Source organism: Rhinoraja longicauda, chromosome 8, assembly GCF_053455715.1.
Source record: "Rhinoraja longicauda isolate Sanriku21f chromosome 8, sRhiLon1.1, whole genome shotgun sequence".
Lineage (NCBI taxonomy): Eukaryota > Metazoa > Chordata > Chondrichthyes > Rajiformes > Arhynchobatidae > Rhinoraja > Rhinoraja longicauda.
Genome location: NC_135960.1, coordinates 34,486,882 through 34,497,709, shown reverse-complemented (window position 1 = coordinate 34,497,709; position 10,828 = coordinate 34,486,882). Strand labels below are relative to the sequence as shown.

The 10,828-nt window shown below is 49.5% G+C and overlaps 1 protein-coding gene across 1 annotated transcript in view; it reads left to right on the top strand.

Annotated features, from left to right (window-relative positions):
* The first annotated feature begins 2,301 nt into the window (after positions 1–2,301).
* LOC144596358 (uncharacterized) overlaps positions 2,302–10,828 on the top strand; it is a 126,843-nt gene continuing 118,316 nt past the window's right edge. Inside the window, 1 exon segment of the mRNA XM_078404615.1 lies at positions 2,302–3,193. Coding sequence (XP_078260741.1) covers positions 2,431–3,193 — 763 coding nt within the window. The 5' untranslated portion in view covers positions 2,302–2,430.

The following is a 10,828-nucleotide window of genomic DNA, read 5'->3' as shown; positions in this document are numbered from 1 at the left end:
CTCTTTCTCATGCCCCCTCTCTCTGCTCTTTCTACCCATCTCTCCTACTCCTTCACCAGCCCTTTCTCTATCAACCTCCAACCTCTCTACTCCCTCTGATACTGTCTCTCAATTCTCAGTATGATCTAACCTTTTCCAACTTAATCTATCCCTTTCTATCCCGCTCCTCCCTTTGATCCCTCTTCTTCCTTTCTCCTCCCCTCACTATTCCCTCAGTCTACCTTCTCTCTTCCTCCCTCTACCCTCTCATCCTGCTCTCTCTCTCCTCAGACCATTCCCTCTCTATCTTTCTTTATCCTTTTTCTACTGTTTTCTCATTTCCCTCCCTTATCCCCTTTCGCCCTACTGAGCACCCTTTTCTCAACCTCCCCTTCCCCCCTTTCCCCTTCTAACTCTCCTCTTCATCCCCCTGTCATATTGCACTTTCCCCTGCTCCCTCTAACCCCTCTCCCATCTTCTCTGCCCATTTGCCTCCCTTGTTACCTGCTTTTTTCTGTTCTCTCTCTTCTCTCTCTGATCTCCCCTCTTCCTTCCTCTCTCTCTCTCTCCCCCTCTCTCTCCCCCTCTCTCTCTCTCTCCCCCCCTCTCTCTCTCCCCCTCTCTCCCACTGTCCCTCTCTGTCCCTCTATCTCTCACTGTCCCTCTATCTCTAACTCACTCTTGTGAATCATCAGGTAGACACAAAATGCTGAGTAACTCAGCGGGTGAATCATCAACTCTCTTTCTCAGCTGAGAGTGGAAGGAGAGCCAGAGTGAGAGGTAGATAGATACTTGATTAATAAGGTGAGATGTTACCCAGGGCTGTTAGGAATATGGAATTCCAAATATAATCATATCAGCTATGTGATTATTAAATATTAGAATAGGCTTGAGGGGCCAAATGGTCTACTCCTGCTTTTAATTTGTATGGTTCAACTTCCTCCTTTCTCTTCCCCTCCCTCAGCCCCTTTACTCTGCTCTTCCCACCCCTCCATTAACCTCCCTCTTACCCCTTCTATCTCACCTCTCCTTCACTCTCACTTCATTCCTGTTCCTTCTCTCCTACTTTCCTGTTCTATCTTTCACGTTCCCCTTTTTTCCTCCTCCTCTCAGCCCTTCCACCTGCCTCTCTCTTATCCCCTCTACCTTTTCCTTTCCATTCTTTCTTTCAATTTCTCTCCTTCATCCTCTTTCTAATCCCCCCTTCTCTCAATCTCTTTCTCCCTCTGTCGAACCCACTCTCTCTTCCTTTCCATATACTCTCTCTCTCACTCTCTCTCCCTCGCCGCACTCTATCCTACCCCTCAGCTCCCAACCAGTTGCGCTGAAACAAATGATCTCACCAGCCTTGCCATGTTGCCACGTGGGATCTTGCTGTGCGCATCGCTGGCTGCCGAGTTTCTCTCTGCACAAGAGTGCCTACAGTGGGAGAATAGGGCACTCTGGGACAGCCTGAGGTCAGATAAAGTGCCGTGTGGTTGCCCGCCCTCAGTGGGGAACTGTTGAGAAGAGAACTGGTGAGGTTGGAGGTGCTACAAGTAGGTGTGAGAGAGTGAAGTGAGGGCTTTGGAGTTTACTGTGAAAGCTCCAACTGTGCACATGATGCCAACCAGCAGAGGAAATTTATGTAAAATTCCGATAATCCGACATCCTTTGGGCTCCGGTGGTGCTAGACTGGCAGATTTTCTGGACTATTGAATAATATTCCTATTAATAGCCTTCTATTTGCCTTTCTTTAACATCATACAGTGATTTTATAAATTTTCCCGAAAATCTGATGAATTTAAAGGAACCAGGAAACATCCAAACACTCCAGATCCTGACTCCGGCCACAAACCCACTCCCCTTCCTGACCCCTGTTACTCCTGACTCCTAATCCCAAACCAGGCCTGCTCTCTGCAATTGTCGACTAATCAGATACCGGGACAGTCCAGACTCCCGACCTGTTGGACGCCACAGTGTCGGAGCTTTACTGGCACCAGGCTTTGCAGGGTGCGGTGGGTACAGAGAGGTCGGTGTGTTTTCCTTGGCGTGGGCAAGAGAGCGTTCTGCCGTTGGAGAGCGATCACGCCTGCAGGAAAGAGGAGAGTGGGCAGCAGAGGGTTAATGGCAGAGCTTGGCTCTCAGTGTGGGAAGTGCAGAAGATAAAGCGTGCAGGCTGAAGGGAGGGGAGGCCAGGCTGAGGGGAGGGATCCCTACAGACTTGACAGCAAGCTGCAGCAAAGGATTTCATCCCAGAACAGGGAGGGAGAGAGAAGTGTTTCCTGAACCGCCTGCAGAACGGCAGTGCAAGACTCTTAGCACTGATCAGACCTCAGCCCCGCCCGCGGACGTCAGCAGGGGAGGGGAGGGGATTGCCCGGCCCACTCCGCCCCCTCTCTGTGGTTTTTCTCTCGGCGCTTCAGTGCAGGGAATGTGTGCCCTCACGTCGGGACTGTGAGCAGCCCTGGGATGATGGAGAAGGTGCAGCTCGCCGTACTCTGCTTGTTGTTGGCCGGCGTGCCGCGCGCCGGATGCTGGTTGTTCAGTGGGGTGTGGGAGGAGCCCACCGCCGCGCCGAAGTCCACCTCCCCCCCGGCCCGCCTCACCCCGATGGAAGAGGGCAGCGGGGATGGAGCCGGGGCCGACGGGGACGACATCGCAGGGGTGGGTGCCAAGATACTGGACGTGGCGGAAGGTATCCAGGACCTGCTCCGGACCTGGGACGGGAACGGCAACGGAACGCAGGGGCCTGGGCTGCCATCGCCTGCCAGAGGGACAGCCAGCCCGGCGCAGGTCGGGGGACACGAGGGGGGCTTGCACACCATCCCACCTGCAGCCAATGGAACGGCGACTACGGGGACAGGAGAGCCTCCTGCAAACTGGACTTCCACTGAGGCAGAAACACTGTCTTCCTCATCCACCCTCCCTTCCCCTCCCTCATCCACTTCCACCCCTCCCTTATCCGCCTCCACCCCTTCCTCAACTATCACCTCCCATCCATCATCCACTTCCTCCTCATCCTTCTCCTCCCCTCCCTCATCCACTTCCCCCTCATTGTCCTCCTTCTCTCCCTCAACAAACTCCCCCTCCCTCCTCACCCATTCATCCAACGTCTCCTCGTCCAAAGTCATCTCATCCACCAATCAGCAGCCAGGGTCTGGCGGCCAGCGGGAGTTCGTGACCCTGTTGGAGGGCCCATTGCCGAGGACACCATGCGGTTCCAGCTGCCCAGGTAGCCAGCTTCGGACGCCGCCGCTCTCCGCCCCGCCACTGCCCGTTAGCCCGAGGAGAGGCGGGGGTCCCAGGTGGGCTCCCTCGCACCAGAGGCGGACTGATAGGCGGGTAGTTGTGACTGGTACCCAGGCAGCTGGAGGATTACCAACCGGACACCGCCAGGCCTCGTCGACAGACAGCCCGGTGCATGAAGCCGCCCGACTGCAAGTGGCATCGCCGCCAACTAACCAGCTATCCCATGATGCTCTAGAACCTGGCTGCAAAATGGCGGCCGGGAATGGTGGGGATGCGAGCGATGGCCAATCACCTCACAGTGATCTGAGCCCCAATGCTATGTCTAGGCATGATGGGATAATGCTGAATGGTTTAAGCCAAACTAATAACCTGGTGTTTAATCACAATGCGACTAATGGTGTGCCGGTTCCTTCCGCTGCCGGTGTGGGGGCTATGCTCTATCTACTAACCGCTACTAAGGCCTCGACGCAGCTCAGTGCTTTGCAACCTCACTCTGGCTGGACTGCAACCGTCTCTGCACCTCTCGGACCCTCCAACTGCACTTCGCTGCCCCCTGCCTTTGACTTCTGCCGCAAGCTGGGCCACTGGAGCACTCGGTTGCCCACCCACCCCCAGCGGCCCAGCGCTGCCGAGCTTCAGCACGTCCTGACCAGTTTGGGCCAGCTCCTGTCCTCCAGCTGCCACCCGGCCCTGGAGACTTTCATCTGCCTCCTGCTGGCATCGAGGTGTGACCCCCCTACCCACCCGCTTCCCTGCCGTGGCTTCTGCGAGTCCCTGCGGGATACCTGCTGGGCCGTGTTAGCGGGCAGGGGGCTCCAGTTGCCCTGTGGCTCTCTCCCTGACGAAGACGAAGGGTATGAGTGCCTGTCCCTCAGTAATAGCCGAGGTAATCAAACAAACACAAAAAAAACCTCTCGTCCTCTGCTCGGGAGCCTGAGTGTGACGCAAGGTACTGTCAAATCAGTGGGAGTGACAAATCTTACTGAGACAGCTGACGGTTTCATTCAGTGACAGCTTGCATTTGTATCGCGTCTTTAAAGCTGAATATCTCATTACACCTTATAACCTTTGGCACTGAGATGCAGAATTTGTTCGGTGGTAGGAGTGTTAAAGGACAAGAGGGAGGCAGAGGGGTTGCGGAGAGAGAACGTACAAGCTCAGTACCTGGTCACTGATGGTGGGATGGGAAATATTTGGGGCTGGACAGAGGCAGAGGGAGGTGGAAACAATTCAGATGTTGATATGTAGAGGAAATACCAGATGTTTGACTTTTTGAAATCACTGCAGCAACCAGGCTATCGATGTACTTTGTGATTTGCAATTTTATCTTAGAAATGCATGAGTGCCAGGCTAAACAAGTTGTTGAAACGTGATCAGTGCCTGATGAAACGATTCCTCTCAATAGTTGAATTGATGTGGCTATATTGTGGTCTGTGGGTACAGACTTGCACCAGGTTGTGTGTGTGTGTGTGTGTGTGTATGTGTGTGTGTGTGTGTGTGTGTGTGTGTGTGAAAAGTGTGTGTGTGTGAAAAGTGTGTGTGTGTGAAAAGTGTGTGTGTGTGTGTGTGTGAAAAGTGTGTGTGTGTGTGAAAAGTGTGTGTGTGTGTGTGTGTGTGAAAGGTGTGTGTGTGAACGGTGTGTGTGTGAACGGTGTGCAAAAGGTGTGTGTGTATGTGTAAGCAGTAGTATATTGACATTAGGCGTGCTGAAAGGGTGCGTTTATGGGTATGTGTGTCGGGAGTGCGTAGTGTGTTGGGAGTATGTAGGTGTGTAAAGAGTTTGTGTGTGAATTGTAAGGACAGTGTGAATGAGTGCATGTGCCAGGAGTGTGAGTATGCAACAGGGGGATGAGCGTGTGTAAGGAGTGTGCGAGTGTGTCGGGTGGTTATTGGTGAGTAAAGAGTGTGTGGATTGATGAAATGGCAAGGGTCTGTAAAGAACTTGTGGGCGTGTCGTTAGAGTATGGCTATGTAAGGACGGTGTGTCAGGTGAGTGTGGGTGGCAGTGGAGTGTGTGGTGTGGGCTTGTAACAAATGTCTGAGTTGTTGGGAAGGTGTGGACATATGTGGATGTGTACAATGTATGTGTGCTGGGGCGGTGTGGGTGTGTAAGATATGGGTGAGTAAGGAGTGTGTGGGTGTGCCAGGATGATGTGGATGTGTTATAGAGTCATAGAGTCATAGAGTCATACAGCATGGAAACAGGCCCTTCGGCCCAACTTGCCCATGCCTACCAACTAGTCCCACCTGCCTGCATTTAGCCCTTAGCCCATTTTTTAAACGTTGCGACAGTGCCTGCCTCAACTACCTCCTCAGGCAGCTCATTCCATACACCCACCGCCCTTTGTGTGAAAAAGTTACCCCTCGTGTTCCTATTAAACCTTCCCCCCTCACCTTAAATCTATGTCCTCTGGTTCTCAATTCCCTTACTCTGGGCATGAGACTGTGCGTCTACCTGATCTATTCCTCTCACGATTTTATGCACCTCTATAAGATCACCCCTCATTCTTCTGCACTCCAAGGAATAGAGTGCTAGCCTGTTTAACCTCTCCCTACAGCTCAGACCCTCGAGACCTGGCAACATCCTCGTAACATCCTTGTGTCTCCCACATCTCCTTGTGTTCGGTGAGTGTGGGTGTGTAAAGATTGCATGAGTGTGTCAGGAGGATGTGAGTGTGTTAAGGAGTGGGTGGATGTATCATGAGAATCGAATGAGGAACTGACAAACACACAGATCAGTGCAAAACCTCAACAACTTCACTCCTGTTATGGAATTGTTAGAAAATCTTGAAGCTGAATCTGCCGCCAAGCTTCATGAAAACGCATCTTTTGTTTGAAGTGGTTGCTGAGACAGCTGTTGACGGAAGGATTCAAACTGGGCCAGCAAGCTAGCTAACATGTTCCACCTGCAGGAACCCTCACCCAAGCAAAACATTCCTCAGTAAAGCAGCGCTGAACTGACTCGACCAGTAACAGGAGAAGGGAGCAACCTGCTGCTTGCCTGTTGCACATGATCTGAGTCGTAACTCCATTGATGATAGGAAGCTTGAGGCAGGAAGAAGGGAATTTTACCACATCGGTTTCCCGCAGGGGTGCTCCGGGTCCCTCCCACATCCCAAAGTTGTGCGGAGGGTCGGTTGATTGGCTGTTGTGGCTTGCCCCTTGTTTGAAGGTGAGTGGTAAAATCTGGGGGGCGTTGATGGGAAGGTGGGAAGAGTAGTTTACAGGGAATTCATAGTGGGGGATGGGATTGCTCTGAACTGGCACAGACGTGATGAGACCTTCCACTGTGGTGCAAGGACATATGAAACGCAGTCAGCCGGTAGCGAATCTGAGAACGATATTACTGTATTCTTTCCAATTTTATCCCATTAGTTACACCATGATCTGTTGCCTTCCTTTTGCCTCCTGTCCCATGTCTCACCACCTGTCGCATTTCCCTCCAAATGCTTCCCGATGAAACTGGAGGTTGTAGTTTTTACCCTTATCAAGGAGTTTGAGCCTGTCCTGAGGGATAGCAATTGGGATTGAATCATGACAGTGGCTACACAAAGGCATGGGTGTGAAGAGCAGGTCTTGGGTTGGAGCAAACTGTGGCCAGAACCTTTGCAGGGAATTCTGTGCAAATGAACTGGAAATGGATGGAGGCAGCTACAATACACAGCGTGGCTTCTCATCATGAAACATCCTGTCATTTAGCTGAGGATGGGCTGTGTGGTCTTCAAGAACAGAAAGGGGGCTTCAACTGTTGAGCTTGGCATTAGATGAATGCTTCAAACCTGGCCACGGCCAACAAGTCTTGACCAGTTCACAAGAGATTGCACATGCTAGAATCTATCACAAAAAGGCAGGACGCTAGAGGAACTCAACAGATCAAGCAACATCTCTGGAGGTAAAAGGTTTAAGTCGATATTTTGGGTAGCGACCCTGCATCAGGACCGAGTGAGGAGGGGAAAGATGGCTGGTGTAATATAGGATGAGGAGAGGGTGTGATGGAGGCTCAAGTCATAGGTGGCGCCTGATGGGGAGGAGATGATGGGCAGATGGATCCAGGTGGATGTGGTTGTGAGGAAGTTCCACCTACCATCTACTAGCCTCTATCCACATCCCTGGAGTTTGAATTTAGTTTATTGTCACATGTACCAAGGTACAGTGAAAAGCTTTTGCTGCATGCTAACCAGTCAGTGGAAAACAATACATGATTACAATCGAACCATCCACAGTGTACAAATACATGATAAAAGGAATAACGTTTAGTGCAGGAAAAAGCCAATAGAGTCCGATCAAAGCTAGTCCGAGGGTCTCCAATGTGGTAGATAGTAGCTCAGGATTGCTCTCTGATTGTTGGTAGGATGGCTCAGTTGCCTGATAACAGCTGGGAGGAAACCGTCTCTGAATCTGAACGTGTGCGTTTTCACACTTCTATACCTCTTACCTGATGGGAGAGGGGAGAAGAGGGTGTGGCCAGGGTGCGACTTATCCTTGATTATGCGGGTGGCCTTGCCGAGGCAATGTGAGGTGTAAATGGAGTCAATGGAAGGGAGGTTGGTTTGTGTGATATATGTGTGAGATACAGACATCTTCCTCTTCATTGGTGCAGGATCTCGACTAGCATCTTCTGCCTCCACGGATGCTGCCTGACTCACTGAGCTCCTTTAGCGTCCTGGTTCTTGTTTCATTTTCTATAATCTCCCCACATTACCGACAGTGGTCTCAGCTATCCTTGACAGAGTTCCCCGACACTGTTGGTCCATCCCCAGCGTTCCTGATCCTCTCCCAGCATTGAATCTCCACACTTCACAATGATCAGAATTTGTGCTGGAAAGGTAGAGCATAGCACGGAAAGTCACTGTGGAATTATAACATTTATTTGCTCACTTCACCAAGACTCTTCCCCACCATCCTGGAAAAGGTTGGGTATGCAAGTTCCTCTCGACAGTGACCTTTGAATCTGCTTCAGCTCTGAAACAACTTGATATAATAGGACTCGGGCGACATGGTGGCACCGCGGTATAGCCTCTGCCTGAAAGCGACAGAGACCCAGGTTTGATCCTGACTATGGGTGCTTTCTGTACAGAGTGGGTTTTCCTCATGTGCTCGGGTTTTCTCCACACTCTAAAGACGCACAGGTTTGTAGATTAATTGACTTTGGTAAAGATTGTAAATCATCCCTGGTGTGTAGGATAATGTTAGTGTGCAGAGATCGTTGGTCGGCACAGAATTGGTAGACCAAAGGGCCTGTTTTCATGCTGTATCTCTAAACTAAACTAAACTCATCCATGAAAAATATCTTATGAATCGCTGCCTTTAGCTAATTTACATTAAATTTGTCTCCTCTATTTACAGACCCTTTCCCCCATCTCTATTAAAACTCTTCATAATTTTGACTGAATTGTCCCTCTATCATTTCCGCTGTAAATGAGACCACAATGATTAGTTCTTCCCAAGGGCCAGTACAGAAAAGCTGGGCATGAATGGCCATCAATGACATTGAATGAAATGGAATTGCAAATGCAATTATCAATCCCCTTTGGCATTGCATAAAAAACACATGTAATCACCAGTGAAAGAAAGAAAGATGTTTTTAAATATAGCCTTTCATTGGTCCAGGATATTTCAAAAACTCTTATAGTCGGTGAAATACTTGTTGAAATTTAGTTGCTATTGCAGGATACAAAGCAGCCAATTCCGACAAATAGAAGTATGTTCCTACAAATAGAATTCCTACAAATAAAGGATAGGGGCAGCATGGTTGTGCTGTTGTAGAGTTGCGGGTTTGATCCTGAATACGGGTGCTATCTGTACAGAGGTTGTACGTTCTCTCCGTGACCAAGTGAGTTTTCTCCGGGTGCTCTGGTTTCCTCCCACTTTCCAAAGACATGCAGGTTTTTAGGCTAATAGGCTTCGGTAAAGTTTGTAAATTGTCCCTAGTGTAGCATAGTGCCAGCGTATGGTGATCGCTGGTCATCATGGACTCGTTGGGCCGAAGGGCCAGTTTCCACATTGTATCTATCCTTTGATAAAGTCCCACACAGGGAGATTGGTGGGCAAAATTAGAGCACATGGAATTGGGATAGGGTATTGACATGGATAGGGAATTGGTTGGCAGGCAGGAAGCAAAGAGTAGGAATAAACAGGTCCCTGTCAGAATGGCAGGCAGTGGGGAGTGGAGTGCCGCAAGGCTCGGTGATGGGGCCGCAACTATTTACAATATATATTAATGATTTGGATGATGGAATTAGAAGTAACATTAGAAAGTTTGCAGATGACATAAAGCTGGGTGGCAGTGTGAACTGCGAAGAGGATGTTAGGAGGTTGCAGGGTGACTTGGACATTAAGTGAGTGGGCAGATGCATGGCAGATGAAGTATAATGTAGATAAATGTGAGGTTATCCACTTTGGCAGCAAAAACAAGGAAGCAGATTATTATCTCAATGGTGTCAGATTAGGTAAAGGGGAAGTGTAACGAGACCTGGGTGTCCTTGTACACGAGTCACTGAAAGTAAGCGTGCAGGTACAGCAGGCAAAGAAGAAAGCTAATGGCATGCTGGCCTTCATAACAAGAGGATTTGAGTGTAAGAGTAAAGAGGTCCTTCTGCAGTTGTACAGGGCCCTGGTGAGACCACATCTGGAGTATTTTGTGCAGTTTTGATCTGCTAATTTGAGGAACGACGTCCTTGCTATTGAGGCAGTGCAGCGTAGGTTCACAAGGTTAATCCCCGGGATGTCCAGAACCAGGGGCCACAATCTAAGAATAAAGGGGAGGCCATTTAAAACTGAGGTGAAATAAAACTTTTTCACCCAGAGGGTTGTGAATTTGTGGAATTCTCTGCCGCAGAAGGCAGTGGAGGCCAATTCACTGGATGAATTTTAAAAAGAGTTAGATAGAGCTCGAGGGGCTAGTGGAATCAAAGGGATATGGGGAGAAGGCAGGCACAGGTTACTTATTGTGGATGATCAGCCATGATCACAATAAATGGCAGTGGTGGCTTGAAGGGCCAAATGTCCTCCTCCTATATTTCTATATTTCTATGTTTCTATCTCTAAACTAAACTAAACTAAAAAAAGCTGATCTAGTGATGAATAACTGTTGCTGGGGTGTGGATAACACACTTGACGTTTTTCCATAAAGAATAATTAAACATCAGTGTATAGTTATAACTAATACCTAGGCTCTAGGGATCAGTTTGGCATTCACATAGCTATGGAATATGAGTGGGATGCAGATAAGACATGAATAAATACAATTAAACATTTGGCACTGACCTATTGTTGTAACAGTCCAATTGTCCATTTGGTGTTAGTTCATGTCATGTAAATGGCATTATTTGGCAGTGGAGGGAATGACTGAGAAGGCTGAGACGATGAAGGATTGGCACGGTAGCACAGCGGTAGAGTTGCTGCTTTACAGCGAATGCAGCGCCGGAGACTCAGGTACGATCCTGACTACGGGTGCTGCACTGTAAGGAGTTTGTACGTTCTCCCCGTGACCTGCGTGGGTTTTCTCCGAGATCTTCGGTTTCCTCCCACACTCCAAAGACGTACAGGTATGTAGGTTAATTGGCTGGGTAAATGTAAAAATTGTCCCTAGTGGGTGTAGGATAGTGTTAATGTACGG